Below are 27596 nucleotides of genomic sequence, written 5' to 3' on the forward strand. Positions count from 1 at the left end.
ATGCGGTAGGTGTGACATCTTGAATCCTTTGAGATCACTGTGTACAGGGTCGACTCCCACCTATCAGCAAGTTTTCTGCGCCCACGTTCACCTCTGTTGGCTAAGAGGACTTGATCACCCTCTTCAATGTCAGCACCTTTCACACCCTTATTGTAGAGCTCAGCCTGCCGCTGTTGTTTTGCACTGGCATGAACTTGAGCAACACAAAGAGCCTCCTTGAGGTCATCTCTCATCCTTTTAACATAACTGTCATAATCTGTGATGTCATTGTCTCTTTCCACACTGTGGAACATAACATCTACTGGTAATCTAGGAACCCGACCATACATAAGGAAGAATGGGGCATAGCCGGTCGACTCATGAGCAGTACAGTTGTAAGCGAAGGTCAGTGTTTGCAGCATCTGAGGCCACCTTTGCTTTTCTCTGGGAGGTAGTGCTCTAATCATATTTCCTAAAGTCCTGTTGAACCTCTCAGTGTGACCATTCCCCATAGGATGGTAGGGTGTTGTTCTGGACTTCTTCACACCTGCTATCTGAAGTAGCTCTTGGATAAGCTGGCTCTCAAAATTCCTGGTCTGAATGTATTCTCTGCGGGAAACCATATACACAAAAGTACTTATCCCACAGCTGACGTGCAACCTGTTTTGCGGACTGGTCTGAACACTTGAAGGCATGAGCCATCTTAGTGAAGTGGTCTGTCACCACTAACACGTCCACACTCTTTCCATTAGAGTCTTCTGCAGACCAGAAGTCCAGACAAACTAACTCCAAGGGGCTTGTGGTTTTGATGCTTTCGAGCTGTGCTCTTCCCTCAGGCTCCAATGTCTTACTAACAACACAACGCCACAACATTTTACATAGTCTCTGACGTCTCTTTCCATTTCAATCCAAAAGAACCTTTGTCTTGAAAGGTATAAGGTTCTACTCTGACCCTGGTGGCCAGCATTATCATGCACACCAGTGAGAACTTGGCTTATCAAAGAGGAAGGCGTCATGTACTGATGTCGCTTTTCCCTGTCAATGGGTCTTTGCAAACTCTGTACAGGATGTCATCCTGCATCTTCAGTTTTTCCCACTGTTTTAGGATTTTGAGCACCTTCAAAGGCAACCCAGCTCTCTCGTCTTGACGGTCGTCTCCCTCGGCTGACAAATGGGATGACATGGGACAGGACAGGATCATTCCTCTGGTTATCATGAAGCTCTTGAAGTGAAAAAACAGGCAGAGGGTCTTCACCTGGCAGAGCCAACGTCTCCAGATCCTGGGCCAGCCATGAAACCACTCTCTGCCTAAAACCTTCATCCCACTCCAGATGACCGGCTAATACTGCAGACACTTCACAGTCAGATAGGGACTGACTTTCCAGCTCACCCAATGGGCCTGTATGATGCATGTTTTGGTGGTTGACACCAATCCTGAATGTTTCCTGAATTAAAGCTTCTTGCACTTGTTGCGTCTCCCGCACAAGGTCATCATATGGTTCATTCAAAATCCGCTGACAGACACGATCCTGGGCAAAGGGCTTTCTGCTGAGAGCATCAGCAACGATGTTTTTACTGCCAGGTATATACTTGATGCTGAAGTTGTATGGTGCTAACTTAGCAACCCACCGTTGCTCACATGCATCAAGTTTGGGTTTTGTGAGGATGTATGTCAGGGGATTATTGTCAGTCCAGACAGTGAAAGTATGCCCTTTAAGCCAGTGACTGAATTTATCGCAAACAGCCCACTTCAACGCCAGAAACTCAAGGCGATGAGCTGGGTAGTTACTCTGGGCACGCGTTAGAGCTTTACTGGCAAAGGCAATGGGTCGTGCTCTACTTTCACCCTCCTGAATCTGAGACAAAACAGCCCCCAACCCATCCTGTGAGGCATCTGTAGACAGAATGAAAGGCGACTGAAATCAGGGTGTGCAACAGTCTCCAACAGTGCATTTTTTAGGTCTTCAAATGCACAGTGATGTTCCTCTTTCCAGTCATGTGGATGTAACTTCTTAAAAGCTGCTGGACCCCGTCCATTCATTTTTCTTCCTTTGGGTGTGGCAGTCAAAGTGAACAATGGTTTGGCAATGCGTGAACAGTCTGGTATAAACTGCTGGTAATACATCACCATCCCCAAAAATGACTTGATCTTTTTTTGTGAGGGTGTAACACCATCCTCCATCATCAGATCAGACTCTGTCATAGCAACAACTGCTTGAACTTTATCGGGATCGGTTGACACACCATTTTCACCCACAACATGCCCCAAAAACTTCACACTCCTCCTGAATAGTTGGCATTTCTTGGGAGCCAGTTTCAAGCCATGGACATGCAGCCTGCTGAAGACAATCTCGAGCCTCCTCAGAGCTTCTGCCTCATCAGGAGCATATACAAGCAAATCGTCCAAATAACAAAGCAGCGTCAAGAAGTTCTGATCACCAAAGATGTTCATCATGAGGCGCATGAAGTTGGCAGGACTGTTACAGAGGCCCTGAGGTAGCCTGTTAAACTCATACAGCCCCATGGGTGTGGTGAAGGCTGTTAGTTTTCTATCATCCTCTGCCATGGCAATGTTATAAAAACCAGAGGTGAGATCCATGGCACAAAATATGGCACTGCCACCCAAAGCTGTCAAGCAGTCTGATTGATCTGACAGCAACGGGTGAGCATCCTTAACTGTCTGGCGTTTAGCCAGCGATAGTCCACACAGACCCTTAGATCTCCATTCCTCTTCCACACCAGCACTACAGGAGACGCCCACTCACTGTTGGATTTGCGAATGATTTCCGTTCTTCCATTTCTGTGAGAACTTGTCTTGTGATACTGCCCTGGTGGAACACGTCGATATGGAAGCCTGAATGGTCGATCATCTGAAAGGCGGATCGATGGACAAAATCTTTGGCCAGCCCACAATCAAGTTTGCTTCTTGAAAAATGCCTTCATATTCCTGAATCAGCTGCAACAGTTTTGACTTCCAATAATCAGACACCTCACAAGAGTCAATGTCCAGGTCTTCCAGCCCCAAGTCACTCAGGGTGTTGCGGAAGCTGGTACAGGGAGAGTCAGAGCCGATTGTTTTGTCATTTTTCAATGTCTGACTATTGGTACTGACTTTAGCGTCTAGCACCTGGTCAGGGGTCACATCCAGGTCTTCAAGGGCTATACAGGTGGACACCTCTGCTACTTTGGTGCGACGTTTTAATGTGATGGCCTTATCAGAGGTGTTAAGGACACGCACTGGGACCCACCTGTCACCATTCATGGAAGCCACCGATCTACAGACAATAATGTCTTTCTTATGGATCTGTGTTTTGGCTGATGGCTCAACTAGAATGGCACTGCCCTCAGAGAGAGGCGAATCTTTGGGGAGTCTACCCCAAATCAAATGTTCTTGCTTTGGGAGAAGAGTGACTGCCTGCACCAGTTCAGCTGTTCCAATAAAATCTGGGATTACACCTCCTCTCCATCTCTCAATACCAGACAGCATACTAAGAAACTGTATTACTTCTGGTGTTTGGGCAGATTCTGGTTTACACATGACTTGCCAAAAGTGAGGAGACTGTTTGAACTGGTTTAAAAGGTGTTTGATGACATTTGTGCCCAGAATTAGCTGATCTTTCTGTCCAGGGACCACTAGAGCTGGAACACTAAATATACAGCCATACACTTCCATTTTCAATTCATGGATGCATTTGGGTTTTACTTGAACTCCTCCACAACCTACAAGAACAATATCATTATGGCTGGAGTCAGGTTGGGATGCAAGCCCTGCATTCTTAAGAAGTTGTTCAGCTTCTGCACTGATAGTGCAGGCCATGGAGCCAGTGTCTAAAAGGGCTTGCAATGACACTTTATCCCCAACCTGTGCATCAGTGTAAAAGAGGCTGTCAGCCTTGTCTAGTCTGGCTATGTTTTGAAACAACACAAAAGTATTAGATGGAGCAGATTTCAAACTTTCTGCATACACAGATTGTATATCTTCTTTTGAGGCGAGGGACCCATCATACTCACTCACACAGTGCCCTCCCGAATGTGAGTGGCTTAGTTTCCCTGGTCAGCTGAGCCTCCAACTCGCTGAGAGTCTGTGATTTTTTGACAGTTTCTTCGCTGGTGTCCAATCTCAAGACAGGCCAGGCATCTCCTCTCTCTCATGCAGTGTGTTCTTGTAGAGTGGTTACTGTTGCCACATACTTGACATGGAGAAGGCCGAGTGGTAGGGAAAAACTGAGGCTGAGTATCACCAACGGGTTGGGCAGTGCGTTCTAATACTCTCTCAAGCATAGTTAACACCCGTTCCAGAGCACCTGACTCTGCAGTACGATCATTCGAGCTGGGAAAACTGACAGGAGTAATTTTGACAGTGTTCACTTGCCTACGTTCTACTTCAGGCTCTGAATGGTCAAGTGCTGCTGTTGCAGTAGCAATCTGGAGAGCTTTTGCTGCAGTTGCCTGTGGTCTCTTCACTTGCTGCTCTCTTTGATGCTCATCGATAGCCTCCTGCACCTCAGTGAGTGTCCACTTAGTGGTGGGCTTACACTTGAAAACACAGGCAAGACTAGGATCAGGACAATTTCTGATGAACATCATGGCTATTTCTGCATCCATTTTATTCAGGCTGCTCCCTTGATCTTTCAAGTGTCTGTCAACATTTTCAGCAGCTGTGTTAAGTCTAACCCAGTAGTCCACTGGTGTCTCATTTGCCATCGGCTGAGTGGCATAGAAATCAGCCAGTGGTAAGCAAGACCCAGGAATGTCGCTAAAATAGCGCCTCAGAATGTTATAAACTGCCTCAGGGTTTAAAGGTGTGGTAGAAAGACTACTCTTTAATCCGATCTTTACAATGCTCTTTGCTTTGCCAAGCAGGTGGTTCAGGATTTCGTCAGTTTTTTCCTCAGCTGAAAATCCCTTCTTACGCAAGTAGACCTCCATCATTTCTATCCACTCATGAACAGAGATCTTATCATCACCATCACCACGATAAATAGGAGGTTCCCTAATATCTGGTTTCACCACCAGGCTCATTTTTGACAGATCAATAACTGTGTTAGATGTCTCATTTTGCACACACTGTGATGGTGGAGACTTCTCTGGAGTGGGGTGAGATCCACTGTGTAACAAACGGCTGGTAATGGCCTCACCAATTTGGCTCCCTATTTCACCAATGAGGTCACGTAACTGTTGCATGGTGTTTTCATTATTAGTTACAGGGGTGGAAAACTGGGGCTCCAGCTGAGGTATCTCAATAATCTCTTCTGTTTCTGATGAACCCTCATCAATCATTTGAGTACTACTCTGGACTAACAGCCCTCTACCACGCCCAATTACTGGTGTGAAAACATTAAAGGTACTATGACCTCTGCCTGCCATGTTGTACGCAGTACAAAAGCAGCAATGTAAAAAAAAATTACCAAAAGGGTTTCACAGTTCACAAAAAAATGGCTTTGACAAACTAATATAGTGATTTGACTGATTGTTTAAAGTCTCTGTGTTCATAAAAGCGATCGTAACCTCGACAGTAATGAACAAGATCCACAGGTCGACCAACTGGATGACATCAGCGTCACTAGCACACAGCTGAACCCTCGGCGGTCGGCAGTGGCTAACCAATGGATCCGGGTCACGGCACCAAATGTAGCGGTTGTAGGAAGAATCACACCGGAATCACTCTGGAATCAACTCTGCGTTGTTTTATTCCTGTTCAAAACAAGAACATTTTAAATACTGAGGCTCCTGGGCTCCGGATTTCCCCCAAACACCCTCTCCTCAGCGCAGCTTGGCGCGAACTCACACAGAAATGCATTAAACAAAACTAAAATTCTCTGATTCAATAATAAAATAAATCTACAGTCATACAAAACAATTAAAATAAAACCTAAACAGAAATAATAATAAAGAAATAATTACAATTTTCCACCATAACATAGAAATATACTAAATAAATTAATTTAAGAAACAACACACATACCTGTTCAAAACAAGAACATTTTAAATACTGAGGCTCCTGGGCTCCGGATTTCCCCCAAACACCCTAACCAACCGAAAGAAAAACAATAAATAAATAAAAAAATAACCACGTTGACAAAGAAAACTTGAAGGGTGTCACCAATGTGGGAGACAAATGCCCAGTATAGTGCTGCGCTAAACATAAATATATATACATGAGTTTACAACATATTTTTTGAACGTTTTCAATATTTTAATAGACAAATGAAAGACAACTTTGTACACCTACCTCTCCTCAGCGCAGCTTGGCGCGAACTGAGGAGGGCAGCGGGAACACACAGGATATAGCGCATAAACAGGAAACAAAAAAAATAAAAGCTTCTCCGCCAAAATAAAATACAATTCCAGAACTAAGAAAAGCAAATAAAAATGTTTTGAGAAGGTTCATAAAATAAAATAGATTATAAATAAATAAAATTAACTCAGCTACAGCAGCAGTTAGGTCAAGTAACATCAGAACAACATGGTGACCAGAATCACATGCAAGAAGGACGTCATTAAAAACTCTAATCAAAGCAGATTCTGTACTATGGAGAGTTTTAAAACCTGACTGAAATACCTCCATGATGCCATTGTCATCTAAAAACTGTGTCAGCTGACAATACACAATTTTCTCTAAGACCTTAGAAAGAAAAGGCAGCTTCGAAATAGGCCGATAGTTAGCCAGAACAGTAGGATCAAGGCCAGGTTTTTTAAGCAGTGGCTGCACTACTGCATGTTTAAAACTAGCGGGAACCACACCCGAAGACAGGCTGCTATTTATAATTGCAAGAACAGGCTGCCCTATACTAGGAAAAATATCTTTAAAAAGTCGTGGAGGCACAGGATCCCAGGGGGAACCTGATAGCTTAATGTGGCCAACCACATCCTCTAACAGTGAGACAGTCACAGGCTCAAACTGATTGAAAGCAGCCGAGCAGGGGACTGAAATCGAAGGGTCAGTCAGGAGCTGTGATACGAGCCCTGGTACTACCAACCTTTTCAATAAAGAAACGTATAAAATCATCACACACCTCAGGAGAAGCTTCCAAGCAGGCATTCTGAGAACTATTTAGCACAAAGTCAATGGTGTTAAACAAAACACGTGGATTATGACTGTTTGAAGAAAGGATATTTGCCAAATATTCCCTTTTTGCCTCTTTAACTGTGCTCTGGTAGCGACGCCAACAGTCTTTTAAAATCTGAAGAGTAACTTGCAGTTTATCCTTTTTCCACCTGCGTTCAACACGACGACATTCCTTCCTTGCAGCACGAGTTCTGTCATCAAACCAAGGCTCAGGTTTAATCCTGGGCTGCCTGATTTTTAATGGAGCAACCGAGTCCAGGATGGTTTGACAGGAAGAATGAAACCAGGACCAGAGCTCTTCTGTATCGAAGTGGAGGAAGTCAAATGATCCACAGAGCTGAAGAAAAGCAGGGCGCCGAACAGCAGTGCGAGTTTTTACTGAGGTAGGTGTCAAAGTAACAGTGAATAAAACAGGCCGGTGATCCGAAAACACAGAGTCACAGATTTCCAAGTTAGTCACAGGCAGACCGCAGGAAATGACCAGGTCCAGTGTGTGTCCATGTTCATGTGTAGGGCCGGATACGGACTGTACCAGGTTAAAAGAGTCCAAAAGGGTTAAAAAGTCCTTTACCAGAGGCTTATTTGGACAGCACATGTGTATATTGAAGTCCCCAACAATAAGAACATGTTCATAGTTAGTTAAAATCCCAGATAAAAAATCAGAAAAGTCGCTTATAAAATCCTTATCATATTTGGGGGGCCGGTAGACGACAGCACAGAAAACTGGGTCTATGTATCTCATCTCAAAAGACGTAATCTCAAAACTGGGGAATGATTTCTATAAAAAACACTGCTTACATTTGTAGTCCTGACTGTAAACAGTCGCTGTGCCTCCGCCTCTCCCCGAGGCCCGTGGTGAGTTAAAATAAAAACAATCCGCTGGTACAAGCTCAGATAGAGCACTGGACTCACCAACACTCAGCCACGTCTCAGTCACACACAGAAAATCCAGGTTTTGGTGACCAAAAAAGTCCCGAAGAATAAAAGTTTTATTCACAAGCGACCTGGCGTTTACCAGGCCAATCCTAACAGGAACTTGATCCTGGGCTCCGACAAGTCGGGAAACCCGGCACAGCGGTCTCAGGTTTTGGTAACACCGACGGCGCATATAGAGCGCCGTCGGGGTTACCAAGCGCCGAAGATATTAAAGAAAGTTTAACCAGACCTCAGATTGACCTTTTGTGACCTCTGGAAACATTTCTTAATATCTTTAAAATGATAGCAGCACAAACAATAAATGTTGCTACACCAACCAGCTACACAAACTTTGGACAAACCATTTTTGTCTGATTTGAAGAAAGATACATTCATTTGACAGCAAAAGAGTTGAATAAATTTTTGCTGTAAGATTATCTAAAATAAGTTTTAAAATATTCTCATGAAGTCCAGTAGTTAATTATATGCGGAAAGGCTCTGCTTAATGTTGTGATGTCACATAGGCTGATGTGTCATCAGGCGCTTTTGGAACTTTTGTCAATAAGAGAGAAGTTCCAACTCAGATTTCTCACATTTGTTGCAATTCAGTTCAAGGAGAAAGTCAGACTTCGAAGACCTGATATTTCAACTAAACCATGGTGGAACACGGTGAAAGTAAGTATTTTTGTTTTTTAATTTAGTGACACAAAGAAAACAGATCAAATTTTTGTGTGAGACTTTTGAGGAAATTGTGACGGCAACGTTAAAAATAGTTTCCACATGATAGGCTGTGAGAAATCTGTTTTTTAGCACAACATCAAATTATTTTAGTTAATTTTGAGTCTCCATTACTCATGTGTCCTTGGGTAATATTCACAAGATTTTTTCCCCCCAATTGGCTCAATCTGCAGCGCTCCAAAATATTTTTCTGCCTATATAAGTCATGTAACATGAGTGTCCCAACTCTAAGAAAACATAAATAACACATAAATGCACCTCAGCAATTGAGGAGGTGATTCAACAGAAACTGCAAACCCATTTTCTGTTTAAGGTTGTGAGTAATTTGTTTTTCAGCTCAAATCATTTTACTTACTTTCGAGGCAAATATCGAAAGTTTCAGTTGTGCTTCTACCACCTTTTTTTTTGTTGGTGTTTTTTGCATATTTGACAACTTCATTGAGTAAACATGAAAACAGGATCAAAATAGTAAGACGTTTTACACATTTTAAAGCCAGTTTATGGTTTTCTCACTTTATGTATTAAATTCACTGTGATAGGAGATAAATAATCTGATCATCTAGTGATCCGGCCTGAAATCTGACTTTGTAAAACCGTTATAAAGTTGGCCTTCTGTCCTGGGGCGATCCTAACCTGTTTGGCGTCCTGGGCGAAGCCCCCACACCCCAGACTGTACTCAATATTAACAAGTTGCTAAATTACAATGTTTAAGGACTTCAGCACTTAAATCTTAATTTTACTTTCACTCTGGGCATAAACATAAATGATCTGCAAACCCAAATTTAAATAATTGACCTTAGACAAGTGAACATGCTTGGCAAAAATACTTCTCCTTAACATTTTTTTCTTTGCAATTAGTTATCAGACCGAAAAAAATACATAGCAGCTTCAAAATCACAAAGTGTGCAAGTGAGGGGGAAACCAATCTGTTCAACAGTTTAACAAGGTGCCAAGGCTTCAAGACAATACACAGGCCAAACCTGACCCACCTCAACAGGTGTTACGTTGATTCACGTTTCCCCATCAAATAAGGTTCCCCCAGCGCTCATAACAAGCACGCGCTTGTTCAGATCTACAGAACTACGGACACCGTGAAAGCTCAAACAACGTGTTTCAGCAAAGTTGTCCCACTTTACTCTCTCTCTCTCTCTCTATATATATATATATATATATATATGTGTGTGTGTGTGTGTGTGTATTTAAGATGCTTAGTGTCAATCAGCAACCCCTCTTCCATGACTTTGTTTTTTCTCTTTTTGTGCAGCTGTAATGAAACGAAGCCTTCGCTTATCGATTAATGGATATTATAACTCCGATGGGGAACCAACAATATCCTATCGCGAGACAAGAATCAAGTATATTATTATTATTTTTAGCTCTTAAATTTAACTGTCATCTGCTGATCAATGCGCATATTTAAACACTTGTATTTTTTCCTTCTTGGGCCAGGGGTAGGCAAAGAAAGCGCCTATTAAACAGGAGAATAAAAGACAATGATGAGGATTTCATTGTTAAAGAGGAGATTGCCCCTTTGATACGTCGTGGGATCATCTTCCTCATATTGCTGTTGTCTGGTAAATACTCTCCTTCCACAAACAAGCAATTTGAAAGTGTTGTCAAAAGTCTGTATTTTTGTTATGTCACTAACTGTCATCTTCTGCTCATGTTCATCAGGATGTAGCTGCCTATTTTCTGCTCTGCACTTCCGATCTTCAGAGCCAGTTGTTAGATTAACACCAGTGGACAAGGTAGGTTTTCTCTTCCTAATCTTAACTCTGATTTAAATATCCTGAACAAACTTGAGAACAAGCTGTTAATTTCAATGTTGTGACAAACTTTCTGTCTCTGGATAAGGATCAAGAAAAGCTCCCAGAGGGTTACAACGAAGATCTGCAGAAGATAAAAAAGAAAATCGACTACCTTCTACCACCTGCAGATCTGTGGCCCAACTTTGCTCTGGAGTCTCAAGGTGAGCTGTTAGAAATAAGATCATAAACCAGATTGCAAATTTTCAGTATTAAGGTTTCTTAATTCAATATTTCTCTGTTTTTTTGTGCAGGTGCAAGACTGGTACAAAAGATGACGTCCGAAACATATCAGCGCACCAGACCATGCAAATTCTTTGGCATAACTTCACAACAACAGCAACAATCCATAGGCCCAAACATTGTCATTCAGGTCCGAACAACACTCAGAACATTAAATGAATATTAGGCAAAGTGGTGTTTCTATTTGATAAAATATTAGACTTTACCATTTCGATTTTTCTTAGTCTTTGTACCCGCTTAAACTTTGTTTTGTACTCTGTTTTCAGGGAAGAACTCGTCTGAACCCTGGAGAATGCTGGGCCTTTACAGGATTCCCGGGACGTTTATCCATCCAACTGTCCCACAGAGCCACTGTGACTCATGTGTCGCTGGGACATATTCCTAAAGCGATATCCCCATCTTCCACAGTCTCCAGCGCTCCAAGGGAATTCTCTGTCTATGTAAGTCAAGCAACACCACACGTATCACATATGTGTCCACCTGTACTGTAGAAGAAAAGGCTTTATAATGTGTTAGCAATGATTCAGTTAGATATCACCTGATCCCATGCAAACTTTCTGCCTGCACAAATGAATTTTCTGCTTATCTCAGCATATGATGTTTTTAGATACACCAACTAACTTTCACGTATTTAGAAAGAACAGGATAATGAACTGTATTTCTATCTAATTTTGTCTCAGGGGAAGAAGGATATAAACGATGAGGAGAGTTTCTTGGGAACTTTCCAATATGAAGAAGATGGTGACAGGATACAGACCTTCAAACTCCCTGTAAATATGTCAAATTAATGTTTTATTAACCAAATACAACAGTTCTTACAGAAGCCCAGATTGACTGACCAGTTATAAATATTGGTAGTTTTTCCTAACATACAAGATAAGGTTCTTTAGACCAACTTTTATTATGTCTCGACAACAAAATACATCAATTTGTTATCATAAAACAATCGTTTTTGTTGCCTCACGAAAAGATACAAATCAAAATAAAACCCAGTGTTACTAGGTAACATTTTGTTTTCTAGTTGGGAAGATTTTAGCATAATTCCATTATATCTTGATAAATCTATGCAAAATATATTTACTGTACAGCAAGGACAGTTGAACTAGGCTTCCATGCACTTTATGCAGATCTCCTATGTTTCCATTGTCTTGTCTATTTGTAGCTATGGATTATCAATCTAACCCTCCTAATTTGTATCTCTCTTGGCTCACAGGATGATAAAACCGACTCCTTCGCCTATGTGAGCCTAGAGGTGAACAGCAACTGGGGCCAACTGGACTACACATGCCTCTACAATTTTAGAGTGCATGGAGTTATTGCGCCATGAAGAGGACACCATCCTTTATATCTGTTTTCTACATGTTTAATTTATTTAGTAATATTTATTTAAAGAGTAAAACACAGTCCTCATGACAACTAGCTGCTGTCAGAACCTGGGAAGCAGTTCCTGCTGGCTGGTGTCAGAGCCTTGGCCTCATCAGTGGCTGGTAGCTGCTGTTGGTGTCCGGGCATCACCAGTTTCCGGTAGCTGGTGTCAGAACCTGGGAAGCAGTGCCTGCTGGCTGGTATCGGAGCCTTGGCCTCTCCATTGGCTGGAAGCTGGTGTTGGAGCCGGGACCTCTCCAGTGGCCGGTGGCTGCTGTTGGTGTCCGGGCATCACCAGTCTCTGGTAACTGGTGTTGGAGCCTTGGCCTCGCCAGTTTCCGGGAGCTGTTGTCGGAGCCTTGGTCTCGCCAGTGGCTGGTAGCTGGTGTTGGAGCCTGGACCTCTCCAGTGGCCGGTGGCTGCTGTTGGTGTCCGGGCATCGCCAGTTTCTGGTAACTGGTGTCGGAGCCTTGGCCTCGCCAGTTTCCGGTTGCTGTTGTTGGAGCCTTGACTTCGCCAGTGGCTAGTAGCTGGTGTCAGAGCCTTGGCCTCGCCAGTGGCTGGTAGCTTGTGTCAGAGCCTGGACCTCTCCAGTGGCCGGTGGCTGCTGTTGGTGTCCGGGCATCACCAGTTTCCGGTAACTGGTGTCAGAGCCTTGGCCTCACCAGTGGCTGGTAGCTGGTGTCAGAGCCTTGGCCTCGCCAGTGGCTGGAAGCTGGTGTTGGAGCCTGGACCTCTCCAGTGGCCAGTGGCTGCTGTTGGTGTCCGGGCATCACCAGTCTCCGGTAGCTGATATCGGAGCCTCGGCCTCGCCAGTGGCTGGTAGCTGGTGTTGGAGCCTGGATCTCTCCAGTGGCCAGTGGCTGCTGTTGGTGTCCGGGCATCACCAGTTTCCGGTAGCTGGTGTCAGAGCCTTGGCCTCGCCAGTGGCTGGAAGCTGGTGTTGGAGCCTGGACCTCTCCAGTGGCCAGTGGCTGCTGTTGGTGTCCGGGCATCACCAGTTTCCGGTAGCTGGTGTCGGAGCCTTGGCCTCGCCAGTTTCCAGTAGCTGATGTCGGAGCCTTGGCCTCGCCAGTTTCCAGTAGCTGGTGTCGGAGCCTTGGTCTCGCCAGTGGGTGGTAGCTGGTGTCAAAACTGTGTTTTTCTTGTTTCATTGACTCATTTACAGCTTTGTTTTAATGTGTGTCTTTGTGTGTGTGTTTTTTTTTATTTTTGCCCTCTTGAAGCCAGCCAGCCTTGGCAGATGGCTGTTCATCCTGAGCCTGGTTCTGCTGGAGGTTTCTTCCTTTCAAAGGGAGTTATCCTCTCCACTGTCGCCTTGTGCTTGCTCAGGATGGGGGATCCCTTGGATTAAACATCCATCGCGATCGGCTGGTGACCCCTCCGCAGAATCGCCACCTTAACGTGGTGGAGGGGTTTGAGTATCCCTATGAACCAGATGGAGAATTTGTCTTGAGGTTCAGCCTTTAGTGAGGTTTCCCAGGACAGGTTGCCATTGGAGAGGGATCAGACTAAGAGCGATTCAAGATTTTCAGTGTAGGACTTCCAAAGGGATCAGGAATTTAAACGGCTGGACAGATACGGCGGCCAGACGGCAGCTGGCCATCAGCATCAACGAGGTCACCAAGGCACTAGAGAGGAACCAGCTCCAGTTGCTGCTTGTTTGTAAGTCCGTCAGACCGCAGCTCATGACGAACCACCTGAGAAAAACGGAAACTGGAGATTGAATCTGAAATCACAGACTCTGCCTTATCCTGCTCTCTGCGGCCTCTGAAAGTAAAGAGAATTGTTCCAAACCCCGATAAGAAAAGAAAAACACAACTGAAGAAACAGAAATGAAATATCTTCACCTGTTTCTTCTGTTGTTTTATTTTTTTCACTGATCTTTTTACAGTTTTGTGATAAAACATTATAGTTTTCAGCTGTATTGTTGCGGCATTTCTTCTTTCATGAACCTTGTTTATGATGCTTAAAAGTTGTTCTGCAAAGTCTAATAAAAATACAGTTCTGTTCAAGTTAAGAACGGCTGCATTGTGTTTTATTTCTAAAGTTTTCTTGCATGAGTTGAAATGTGTGTAATCTTAAAAATCTCAAAGGAGCATGTTGTGATCTTAGAGTTTATAAAAGTATGTTTATAAATACATATAAATTTATTACATTTTGCCAATAATAAAGTGCTTAGTTATGCAATAGTCATTATTTAACCATAAATGTGCTGTTAGTACCAGATATCCACACGGTGTTTTTAATCTGTTAACCAAACGTTTCTATAAAAATCAAACTCACTTTATAATTAATTTGTCACCAAGAGACTTTCATGTTTGTTTTGTACTATGTAGCTTTTAAAGCTGTAATAATGTGGCTCTAACACATAATGAACACATTGCAACTTAAATGCAACTCCCAGGCGTCAGAATGTGCCAATCTGCCAATACATGTTAACACCAGCTGATTAGTTTTGGATTTGTACCTCTTGTGATGTCATCAGTCCAAAATACACAGAGAGCAGAGTTAGCATGTTGGTTTTTCTTTACCTTTTGGAAAACATTTTGTTTATTACTTCAGAGGAAATCAAAACTTCATTAGTGGAGGAAAAAAAAAGAGAGTCCTAACAGGAGGACATCTGTAAAATAAATCTCAGCAATGACAGAAAAAAGAAGCTCCATCTCAGCCACGTTCCTTTTTAAAATGTAAGAGTTTATTCAATCAAATATCCATGCTGGTATAGCTGATGTGTTGAAACAGACTGGTATTCGCACTGGGTTTATGACTAAATGATGCTGGTACAGGTTCTTCAGCTTTTTCACAGTTTACAATGGTTCTAAACTAAAAACATTGTTCTTCAGTTTGACTGGATGTTAATTCAGACATACACTCATCGCCCGTCCTTGCAGATCTCCTAAAAAATAAACAAAACAAGGCGGTTGTCTCAGTCACTGAAGTTTGTGGCTGTAAACCATCAATGCTGGAGTCAACATGGGAGCAGAACCGACAGACAGTTCATCTGAGCCGCTGCAGGCAACACGAGGCACGCCGTCGATGCAGAAACTGGTTTTCAGAGTTAAATTAATGACTGGAGCATCTCCTTGTGAGTTGGACTCAGAGCTTTTACTGACAAGGGCTTTTTGTTCTGGCCGATCTTTATGGAATGTGAGAAAAACAAATTCAAAATGAGCCATTAAAAATAGAATAATAATTAAAAGAATCAAATAGAAAAAGCAGATGCTGCCTGTTTGTCCTACATTTTGCAGAGTCACAAACATGAAACCACCAAAAAGAACGTAAAACAAAAACAAAGACTCCACCTTAGAACAAGTGGTTGGTCAAAAGCTTTGCTCATTGAAGCACACAGAACTGCTAAATGCCCTCAAAAGGTTTGGGTAAAGGGAGAGCTGAAGTTGATGTTTTACATTAACAAATATCACAACTTCTATACATTTAGCTGCACATCACATTAAAACAAAATGACCCACTTTATATTTTAATGTCTGAAAGAAAAGAAAAAGGATTTCAGAAAGCCAAGAAAAATGTGTGATGGACTTACAGAAATTTATTAAATGTTTCCTCCGACTTCTTGATTAATTAAAGTTTGAATTTATAACCCAGGTTCAGATGATGCCAACACATTCTCACACCTGACTTGTCATATATTGACGAGTTGGGCAGGTTCATTCACCGTAAAATGTTGACGATTTTGACGATTTCGGAAGGTCGGATGTTTTACATGGATTATTCACGCATTTCGGTAGGTAGGCCTGTCACGATAACAAATGTTGTTGAGCGATTAATTGTCCCAAACATTATTGCGATAAACGATAATATTGTTTGAAGACGTTTTTACACTGATTTAATGGAAATAAAGTAATAATGCATGTGATTTCCTGCCAAAGATAAATACACATTATTTTCAAAAGAACACTTAACATTGGAATTAATCAAATAACCAAAACAACCAAAAACACCAAAGTGTAAATAAATACTGCATTCAACCAAAAGAGTGCGGATGTTACACTATCTAGTGCCCCACGCATCCGGACCGAGAGCCACAGTCAGTTGTCCCAAACGTGTCGCATTGAGATTGGTGAGCATATTCTGAGCCTTTCTTTGGGTTTTTGTTCTGTTTATCACATTGTTATTAAAAAAAAAATAGCCTTTATTTGAGTCATTTAATTATTCAAATGTAAACCTTTGTCAAGTTTCAGTAAAATGTAACGTTTTATTATTGTGTTTGAAAAAGGATTAAAACTAGAACAGCTTAATAAAATTCCTATATTTCTGCTGGTCCTGTCTGTTGGTAGGTCAGGTTGTTTGTTTTTTGTTTGTATGCTGGATTGTTCCTGAGGTGGATTCCTCCTATGACCTTGATGGCGCTGGGCATTACACTGGATTTAGAGAAAGGACTGGATTTCTTCTTTTCCATTGGGAGTCCTGCTGCACCCTGCGGTGTGGTAGGCATGTAACACTCATATCTTCACACACAGTTGGTTATGTGTGAGACCACTGACAGACATTTTTCATTCTTATTATTTCATCCGGGAATTTTGGACATTACCTTTTTGATCAGTTTTTATTTTTTGGACATTATAACCAACTGTTGTGTAGGAAATTCTCGTGTGAATGATGTTGAGCCATCAACTTACTTTGGCCTTCACCTCCTCTGTCAACCTCCTCCAGCCCACCGTGTCCTCACTCTCACCTCTGCCGCTCCGGCTGCGCTCGGATGTCTCCCTGTATTTTCCTTCTTCTATGTCTGCTGCTACTGCCTCAAACACTTTTGCTTCAGCATTAGCAGCTGTAACTTCCTTTTGAAGAGTGATTGCACGCAGTGATGCTTCAAGTTTTATCTTCTCAATCTGAATATATGTCTCTTTTTCATGAAACTCCGATTTAGCTTTAGCTGCTTCAGCCTTAGCTCTTGCTTTAGCTGCGGCCAAACTGACTGAGGAGCACGTAGATGACCGTGAGGCTACGGAACGGACGTAGTACACTGTATTTTGATCCATGTCCTTATTTGATTGCTCATCACTTGCCTTCTGTCCATTATCTTTGTTGTCCATGGCTCAGAAGTTGTCTTTATCCTTTGTCTTTTCTGCGTGGGACGTCTTTTTACTGTCCTGGCCTCGCTAAGCACTGTGACGTTTAGCAGTAACTCAGCTATACAGGTAGCTAAACACTTTCCCATCCGTCCACCAAGAAGCACTCCATTTGGTTCTTTAGCAGGGTTTAATGAGAATCGTGTAAAACTGTAACATACAAAGGTACAGAAAAAATGAATGCTAGCTAGGCTAACACATGTAAAAAATCTCTAGCTTCACATAAAATATGTCAACGGTTACAAATTATGATTTATATGACAAGCACATTAGAACAGTACTTACAGACGATGCCGTTTTCCCTTTTTTTGGACTCAGATTGAAGAAAACACAACAAAAAAGGTTTCTTTCAGAGCAGACGGATCAACAGACCTTCTTCCTTTCGGTAAACAAACCGTAGTAATAAAAGTGACCTCAAGATGGCGTCAGTTAACCAGTAATAGACAAAATTATAACGTTTACCACTAGGTGGCCTCAATAGATGAACTCAACATTGAATAACATTAAATTAAACAGGTTTCACTACACTGATCTACTCTGATGCAGCAAAGCCAGATACCTGGCATCTTTTCTTGGATGCCAATTCATCAATGTCGGGGCTCAGGGTTTGAGCTGAGGAAACCTTCTTTATTGAACAAAGGTGTTCGTCAGTCAGACGTCTCCTGTGAGACGATTTTGTCATTTTCATTGAGGAGAAAAGTTGCTCACGTAGGTAAGTGCTACCAAACACGGAGAGCAACTGAGCAACTTCGGTGCTGAAGCATAGTGTCAGGGATGAACTGTGGAAACTGTGCGGCCCCAACAGCATCAAAGTTTGACTTCAGCGTTTCATCACACTGGAGTTCAATCAGCTCCATTTGGAGGTTGGTTGGTGCTTTTTCCACATCAACTGCGAGATTTGGGTTTCTGAAAAGGGGGACACTTCTTTTTTTTGTTGGCGGGGGGTAGAATCGGCGGACAAACATGCGCCAACGGGGGGAGGTAACACTATGTAATGTGTTTTGAGGCAGTTCACCAAAATCCCGGACGATTTTTAAATTCCCCCCGGACACTTTTTTAGGTCTGAAGAGTAGGACATGTCCGGGAAAAAGAGGACGTCTGGTCACCCTAGATGGACCTTACCAGAGGGGCCGCTTTTCATTGGCTGATGCTCATTCTACGTGGTCACGTGGGTGGCAGTCTCACAAACACTAGCTTCCCGTTAGCTAAGTACCGCATAATAGCAGTTCTGATACAACTTCTACACCTTGAAGACTGTCTGCTACACAGTCTTACGTTAGCTAAACAGATCAATATGCAACGTGTACTGTATCTGACACACACTAAAGATTTTATTTTAGCAGAAAACGCTTTGGACTAAACTGTTACTCGTGTTAGCCACTCTAGCACAAAGTACAGCTGGTCAATCAACCATCGCTGTGTTCAGGGAAGCGATTAATAATCCAGAAATAAATATCAAGCCTGGAAACTTGATATCGTAACGGAGTGAATGTTATGTTTTTAACGTAATCTTTGCTCGTTTTATGGGCAGGCGGTTGATACGGTAACAAGTGTGCTTAAACTACAAAGAGAGACAGACTAAAAAGGTACGAATGGTTTTGAGTTGATCACCTGTTCGGGTTATTTTACCTTTGTTTACATTTGCTGTGGCTCATTACAGCCGCTGTAGTTTCTAAACGTTGGACCAATTACCCTGTTTGTTTGTGACTATACGTCATTCATAACAAACATCAAAAAGAACAAATAGATTTCATAAAATTTTAACAAACAAATGGCTTCTTTACCGTAACAGAGCTCTTTGGTTCCTCTTATCAGTCTGTAGCTTCTCATATTGAGGTCATCAAACCAAATTTCAGATCTACCATAACTGACCGACTGACACCTGCTAACCTCAGGTTTGCAACCAGCTTGTGACTGAGAAACCAGTAACCTCCTCCCAGATGATGACGTGAACTTGGTATTTCCTCTGTCCATTTTAGTAGCCTATATATTGTGAAAATCCGGTAGAAATTATGCACTAATGGAGTCATGTTTACATAGAAACAATGCGCTACGAGGCTTTGCTTGTGAGACTTGCGGTCACGTGGGTCGGTTGTGGGCGGAGCTTGGTAAGGTCCATTACCGAGCAGTTCAAATCTAAGTTTCTGGGCATCAAAGTCACCAAATCGCCAGCTCAACAATAAGTGTAATAATAATGACCAAAACAAATCACGGGAAATAGTAAGGTCAGCTAAAATGTCGTTGCGGGACCTAAATAGGATCCCCCTCCTCCCTTCCCACGAACTGCCGCTGTTGTCACGGTTGCTTAGAGACGGACACTACGCAGCCGCGGTGAGCTGCTATCAACTGTCCACCCGATACTATACCGTCCTTAGAAGCAAAACCTCTGGCAAAAATACAGATGGTAGTGGGAAGACACAGGCTAAACAGTCACAGTGACGTTTAATTGGAGCATTAAAAAATGTGTCGGCGATAGGCTATTCAGTGGGTTGTTTGATATGAGACAGAATGGGTCAGGAGAGGAACACCGCAGAACCTGAAGAATGATAGAAAACATGCTAACAAAATACCTCAGACCTGCAGTTCTAGACACGGGCTAACAGAAGTGGCTCTTTGGCTCAAATATATTAAATTATGAAATATTGCCCTGTTTTTCGTTTCATTCTTTTTTAATTGCCCTACAGGCAGCAATTTATTCACATATATGTACATTTATTATTGATACGTTAATTAAAGATGAGTCTACAAGTTTATGTCATTGGGGCGGGCGGGCCGATGACTTGTTCGCATACACCTCAGAAAGTATGTAGTTGCGCCCCTGAATATGAAAAGTAGCCAATCAGAGAGCGTGAGGTAAGAAAGGCGGGAATCCCAAACAGTTGACATGGCAACTGAGAGTTCGGTGGACTGACATGTGGAAATATTTATTACTATGTGTAAAGGTAATTTATATATATGTTTATTATATGTGATTATGTTTATTCAGTTAAGAATGTTAACTACAAAAAAACATAACTCACCTCCAAATAATAGTGCAGCAAATAGAGCGGCTGCTTCCGCTGCCTTTTTATCAAACCCCTTTTCTTTTTGTTACGTCTATTATCGCTTAAAATGAGTCCACAAACTATCACTACTGCTTCTACATTGTCCTCTGTGTTTGATTATTCTAAATTAATGTATTGTATGTTGGGGTTTTTACTGGATTTTCTTCTGGAATCGGTTCGTGTGTGATGTGTTGCTCCTGCTGTGTCGCTGGACACACGAACCGATCGAACCTGTTGGACTTTTCTCAGTTCGTGTCGTGTGTGGTCACAGAGGTTTGGAAAAGGTCCTCCAGCTCCGCCCTTCTTTCTTCTTCTTTTGTTCAGGGTCCTCCAGGACCATTATAAATATTAAGTTATTAATTTCCTCTTCCCTTTTGCTACTCGTTCCACTGGGAAGAGGTAAGTTTTATAATCCTTTGTAATCCTTTCATTTATGCTGTTCAAATGTTTATTTTTCCTTCTGTATTAATGATAGATGTTTGGATATTTTCATTTGAGTTGTTATTTCGCCTTTATAACATTTGATGTATGCTAACACTATTATTTTGTATAGATCGGGTCGGAGAACTGGAGCACATGCTATGTGCTGATGCTAATATTTACCGATTGACAGATTACACAAACGGAGACCGCCTCCAAACCCTGACTCGGAGTTTTATGATTTTTCCGATCACCACATGACACACAAAAGGCAGAAGTCCACCGGTCACATGTCTGTGTGTGTGTGTGTGTGTGTGTGTGTGTGTGTGTGTGTGTGTATTTAAGATGCTTTGTGCCAGTCAGCAACCCCTCTTTCATGACTTTGTTTTTTCTCTTTTTTTTACAGCTATAATGAAATGAAGCTTTTGTTTAATGATGAACAGATATTATAGCTCCAATGGGGAACTAGCAATTTCCTACAGAGAGACAAGAGTCAGGTATATTATATAAGGTGTTTTTCTTTTTTTTATTTAGCTCTTAGATTTAACAGTCATCTGCTGATCAATGCCCATATTTAAACACTTGTAATATTTCCTTCTTGGGCCAGGGGTAGGCAAAGAAAGAGCCCATTAAACAGGAAGATAACAGACAACCACAAAGACAATGATGAGGATTTCATTGTTAAAGAGGAGATTGCCCCTTTGATATGTCGTGGGATCATCTTCGTCATCTTGCTCGTGTCTGGTAAATACTCTCCTTCCACAAACAAGCAATTTGAAAGTGTTGTAGAAAGTCTGTATTTTTGCTATGTCACTAACTGTCATCTTCTGCTCATGTTCATCAGGATGTAGCTGCCTATTTTCTGCTCTGCACTTCCAATCTTCAGAGCCAGTTAAACTAACACCAGTGGACATTGTAGGTTTTCTCTTCCTAATCTTAACTCTGATTTAAATATCCTGAACAAGCTGTTAATTTCAATGTTGTCACAAACATCCTGTCTCTGGATAAGGATCAAGAAAAGCTCCCAGAGGATTATAACGAAGATGTGCAGGATATGAAGAAGAAAATCGATTACCTTCTACCTCCAGCAGATCTGTGGCCCAACTTTGCTCTGGAGTCTCAAGGTGAGCTGTTAAAAATAAGATCATACCCCAGATTGAAAATTTTCAGTATTAAGGTTTCTTAACTCAATATTTCTGGTTTATGCAGGTGCAAGACTTGTACACACAATGACCTCCGAAACATATCAGCGCAACAGACCATGTAGATTGTTTGGCATAACTTCACAACAACAGCAACAATCCATAGGCCCAAACATTGTCATTCAGGTCTGAACAACACTCAGAACATTAAATATTAGGCAAACTGGTGTTTCTATTTGATAAAATATTAGGCTTTACCATTTCGATTTCTCTAAGTCTTTGTACCCCACTTAAACTCTTTTTTGTACTCTGTTTTCAGGGAAGAAATCATCTGAACCCTGGAGAATGCTGGGCCTTTACAGGATTCCCGGGACGTTTATCCATCCAACTGTCCCACAGAGCCACTGTGACTCATGTGTCGCTGGGACATATTACTAAAATTATATCCCCATCTTTCACAGTCTTCAGTGCTCCAAGGGAATTCTCCGTTTATGCAAGTCATTCATCACCATACACAACACATGTGTCCACCTGTACTGTGGAAGAAAAGGCTTTAAAATGTGTTAGCAATGATTCAGTTAGATATCACCTGATCTCATGCAAACTTTCTGTCTGCACAAATGAATTTTCTGCTTATCTCAGCATATGATGTTTTTAGATACACCAACTAACTTTCACATATTTAGAAAGAACAGGATAATGAACTGTATTTCTATCTAATTTTGTCTCAGGGGAAGAAGGATATAAACGATGAGGAGAGTTTCTTGGGAACTTTCCAATATGAAGAAGATGGTGACAGGTTACAGACCTTCAAACTCCCTGTAAATATGTCAAATTAATGTTTTGTTAACCAAATACAACAGTTCTTACAGAAGCCCAGAGTGACTGTCTCTTTTATAAATATTGGTAATGTTTCCTAACAATACAACATAAGGTTCTTCACACCAACTTTTATTATGTCTTGACAACAAAATACATAAATTTGTTGAACATAAGGTTCTTCACTTCCTTACTTAGATATTTTGCCTGTATGGATAGCCATGTGTGTAAATATAAAGTAATATATATGCCACACACTGATTGAATTTCAACATTTTTTAACCATTCTAAGCATGAATTTAGTCATACAATTTGTTTAGTATGAACTAATTTATCAACTTTTCAATGTAACGCATTTTCATTACAAACTAATTTACAGCAGCACATTAATAATAACAAAAAAGGCGTAAAAAGGGTAAAATCAATTTATTTACAAATATATTGCTGTATTATTTTTCTTTTAATCATGACTGGAAAACAAAAACAGTTCAATAGAAAAATAATTGAAACTTTGAGTAATATAGGAAATAGTGCTGCCATTTCCAAATAAGTATGGGACTGAACTCTCCCACCTGCAAATTAGAAGAATTGGGCATCAATCATCTCGACTACATTTGTTCTGGTTTGTGGAGCAAACATTTTTGATTGTGCTGCTTTGGCTTTGAAGATATTAAACAAAGTTTAACCAGACTTCAGATTGACCTTTTGTGACCTCTGGAAACATTTCTTAATATCTTTAAAATGATAGCAGCACAAACAATAAATGTTGCTACACAAACCAGCTACACAAACTTTGGACAAACCATTTTTGTCTGATTTGAAGAAAGATACATTCATTTGACAGTAAAAGAGTTGAATAAATTTTTGCTGTAAGATTATCTAAAATAAGTTTTAAAATATTCTCATGAATTCCAGTAGTTTATTATATGCGGAAAGGCTCTGCTTAATGTTGTGATGTCACATAGGCTGATGTGTCATCAGGCGCTTTTGGAACTTTTGTCAATAAGAGAGAAGTTCCAACTCAGATTTCTCACATTTGTTGCAATTCAGTTCAAGGAGAAAGTCAGACTTCGAAGACCTGATATTTCAACTAAACCATGGTGGAACACGGTGAAAGTAAGTATTTTTGTTTTTTAATTTAGTGACAAAAAACAGATCTAATTTTGTGTGAGATTTTTGAGGAAATTGTGACAGCAACGTTAAAAATAGTTTCCACATGATATGCTGTGAGAAATCTGTTTTTTAGCACAACATCAAATTATTTTAGTTACTTTTGAGTCTCCATTACTCATGTGTCCTTGGGTAATATTCACAAGATTTTTCCCCCCAATTGGCTCAATCTGCAGCGCTCCAAAATATTTTTCTGCCTATATAAGTCATGTAACATGAGTGTCCCAACTCTAAGAAAACATAAATAACACATAAATGCACCTCAGCAATTGAGGAGGTGATTCAACAGAAACTGCAAACCCATTTTCTGTTTAAGGTTGTGAGTAATTTGTTTTTCAGCTCAAATCATTTTACTTACTTTTGAGGAAAATATCGAAAGTTTCAGTTGTGCTTCTAGCACCTTTTTTTTTGTTGTTGTTTTTGCATATTTGACAACTTCATTGAGTAAACATGAAAACAGGATCAAAATAGTAAGACGTTTTACACATTTTAAAGCCAGTTTATGGTTTTCTCACTTTAAGTATTAAATTCACTGTGATAGGAGAGAAATAATCTGATCATCTAGTGATCCGGCCTGAAATCTGACTTTGTAAAACCGTTATAAAGTTGGCCTTCTGTCCTGGGGCGATCCTAACCTGTTTGGCATCCTGGGCGAAGCCCCCACACCCCAGACTGTACTCAATATTAACAATTTGCTAAATTGCAATGTTTAAGGCCTTCAGCACTTAAATCTTAATTTTACTTTCACTCTGGGCATAAACATAAATGATCTGCAAACCAAATTTAAATAATTGACCTTAGACAAGTGAACATGCTTGGCAAAAATACTTCTCCTTAACATTTTTTTCTTTGTAATTAGTTATCAGACCGAAAAAAATACATAACAGCTTCAAAATCACAAAGTGTGCAAGTGAGGGGGAAACCAATCTGTTCCACAGTTTAACAAGGTGCCAAGGCTTCAAGACAATACACAGGCCAAACCTGACCCACCTCAACAGGTGTTACGTTGATTCACGTTTCCCCATCAAATAAGGTTCCCCCAGCGCTCATAACAAGCACGCGCTTGTTCAGCGCTTTCATCTACAGAACTACGGACACCGTGAAAGCTCAAACAACGTGTTTCAGCGAAGTTGTCCCACTAATAAATATATATGTGTGTGTGTGTGTGTGTGTATTTAAGATGCTTAGTGTCAATCAGCAACCCCTCTTCCATGACTTTGTTTTTTTTCTTTTTGTGCAGCTGTAATGAAACGAAGCCTTCGCTTATCGATTAATGGATATTATAACTCCGATGGGGAACCAACAATATCCTATCGAGAGACAAGAATCAAGTATATTATTATTATTTTTTTAGCTCTTAAATTTAACTGTCATCTGCTGATCAATGCGCATATTTAAACACTTGTATTTTTTCCTTCTTGGGCCAGGGGTAGGCAAAGAAAGCGCCTCTTAAACAGGAGAATAAAAGACAATGATGAGGATTTCATTGTTAAAGAGGAGATTGCCCCTTTGATACGTCGTGGGATCATCTTCCTCATATTGCTGTTGTCTGGTAAATACTCTCCTTCCACAAACAAGTAATTTGAAAGTGTTGTCGAAAGTCTGTATTTTTGCTATGTCACTAACTGTCATCTTCTGCTCATGTTCATCAGGATGTAGCTGCCTATTTTCTGCTCTGCACTTCCGATCTTCAGAGCCAGTTAAACTAACACCAGTGGACATGGTAGGTTTTCTCTTCCTAATCTTAACTCTGATTTAAATATCCTGAACAAGCTGTTAATTTCAATGTTGTGACAAACTTTCTGTCTCTGGATAAGGATCAAGAAAAGCTCCAGGAGGGTTACAACGAAGATCTGCAGAAGATAAAAAAGAAAATCGACTACCTTCTACCACCTGCAGATCTGTGGCCCAACTTTGCTCTGGAGTCTCAAGGTGAGCTGTTAGAAATAAGATCATAAACCAGATTGCAAATTTTTAGTATTAAGGTTTCCTAACTCAATATTTCTGGTTTTTTTGTGCAGGTGCAAGACTTGTACACACAATGACCTCCGAAACATATCAGCGCACCAGACCATGCAGATTTTTGGGCATAACTTCCCAACAACAGCAACAATCCATAGGCCCAAACATTGTCATTCAGGTCCGAACAACACTCAGAACATTAAATGAATATTAGGCAAAGTGGTGTTTCTATTTGATAAAATATTAGACTTTACCATTTCGATTTCTCTTAGTCTTTGTACCCGCTTAAACTTTGTTTTGTACTCTGTTTTCAGGGAAGAACTCGTCTGAACCCTGGAGAATGCTGGGCCTTTACAGGATTCCCGGGACGTTTATCCATCCAACTGTCCCACAGAGCCACTGTGACTCATGTGTCGCTGGGACATATTCCTAAAGCGATATCCCCATCTTCCACAGTCTCCAGCGCTCCGAGGGAATTCTCTGTCTATGTAAGTCAAGCAACACCACACGTATCACATATGTGTCCACCTGTACTGTAGAAGAAAAGGCTTTATAATGTGTTAGCAATGATTCAGTTAGATATCACCTGATCTCATGCAAACTTTCTGCCTGCACAAATGAATTTTCTGCTTATCTCAGCATATGATGTTTTTAGATACACCAACTAACTTTCACATATTTAGAAAGAACAGGATAATGAGCTGTATTTCTATCTAATTTTGTCTCAGGGGAAGAAGGATATAAACGATGAGGAGAGTTTCTTGGGAACTTTCCAATATGAAGAAGATGGTGACAGGATACAGACCTTCAAACTCCCTGTAAATATGTCAAATTAATGTTTTATTAACCAAATACAACAGTTCTTACAGAAGCCCAGATTGACTGACCAGTTATAAATATTGGTAATTTTTCCTAACATACAAGATAAGGTTCTTTAGACCAACTTTTATTATGTCTTGACAACAAAATACATCCATTTGTTATCATAAAACAATCGTTTTTGTTGCCTCACGAAAAGAAACAATACGTGTTGCCTCACGAAAAGAAACCTAGTAACAATGTTATCCCAGTGTTACTAGGTAACATTTTGTTTTCTAGTTGGGAAGATTTTAGCATAATTCCATTATATCTTGATAAATCTATGCAAAATATATTTACAGCAAGGACAGTTGAACTAGGCTTCCATGCACTTTATTCAGATCTCCTATGTTTCCATTGTCTTTTCTATTTGTAGCTATGGATTATCAATCTAACCCTCCTAATTTTTATCTCTCTTGGCTCACAGGATGATAAAACCGACTCCTTCACCTATGTGAGCCTAGAGGTGAACAGCAACTGGGGCCAACTGGACTACACATGCCTCTACAATTTTAGAGTGCATGGAGTTATTGCGCCATGAAGAGGACACCATCCTTTATATCTGTTTTGTACATGTTTAATTTATTTAGTAATATTTATTTAAAGAGTAAAACACAGTCCTCATGACAACTAGCTGTTGTCAGAACCTGGGAAGCAGTTCCTGCTGGCTGGTGTCAGAGCCTTGGCCTCGCCAGTGGCTGGAAGCTGGTGTTGGAGCCTGGACCTCTCCAGTGGCCGGTGGCTGCTGTTGGTGTCCGGGCATCACCAGTTTCTGGTAACTGGTGTCGGAGCCTTGGCCTCGCCAGTGGCTGGAAGCTGGTTTTGGAGCCTGGGAAGCAGTGCCTGCTGGCTAGTATAGGAGCCTTGGCCATTCCATTGGCTGGAAGCTGGTGTTGGAGCCTGGACCTCTCCAGTGGCCGGTGGCTGCTGTTGGTGTCCGGGCATCACCAGTTTCTGGTAACTGGTGTCGGAGC

At 41.3% G+C, this 27596-nt stretch overlaps 1 protein-coding gene and 1 long non-coding RNA gene across 3 annotated transcripts; one reads left to right on the plus strand and one right to left on the minus strand.

The window, feature by feature from the left end:
- Window positions 1-5404: 5404 nt before the first annotated feature.
- LOC122831213 lies at window positions 5405-6241 on the minus strand. The gene is made up of 3 exons (XR_006370658.1): window positions 6212-6241; window positions 5945-6007; window positions 5405-5673 (listed from the first exon to the last, which is right to left on the minus strand). It is a non-coding gene; the product is annotated as an uncharacterized LOC122831213 (long non-coding RNA).
- Window positions 6242-21027: 14786 nt separating this feature from the next.
- LOC122831214 (SUN domain-containing protein 2-like) lies at window positions 21028-27247 on the plus strand. 2 transcript variants are annotated; one of them, XM_044117240.1, is made up of 9 exons: window positions 23691-23748; window positions 25043-25133; window positions 25230-25354; window positions 25455-25525; window positions 25620-25734; window positions 25824-25942; window positions 26079-26252; window positions 26493-26582; window positions 27050-27247. In XM_044117240.1, the coding sequence occupies exons 1-9, from the start codon at window positions 23730-23732 to the stop codon at window positions 27161-27163; spliced, it is 918 nt and encodes a 305-aa protein (XP_043973175.1). In that variant the 5' UTR covers window positions 23691-23729; the 3' UTR covers window positions 27164-27247. The 2 variants fall into 2 exon arrangements, with proteins under 2 accessions (XP_043973176.1, XP_043973175.1); XM_044117241.1 differs by lacking the exons at window positions 23691-23748; window positions 25043-25133; window positions 25230-25354; ... (3 more) ...; window positions 26079-26252; window positions 26493-26582 and adding exons at window positions 21028-21168; window positions 21279-21415; window positions 21516-21586; ... (2 more) ...; window positions 22133-22306; window positions 22545-22634.
- Window positions 27248-27596: the final 349 nt, after the last annotated feature.

This window comes from Gambusia affinis, linkage group LG05, assembly GCF_019740435.1.
Source record: "Gambusia affinis linkage group LG05, SWU_Gaff_1.0, whole genome shotgun sequence".
Lineage (NCBI taxonomy): Eukaryota > Metazoa > Chordata > Actinopteri > Cyprinodontiformes > Poeciliidae > Gambusia > Gambusia affinis.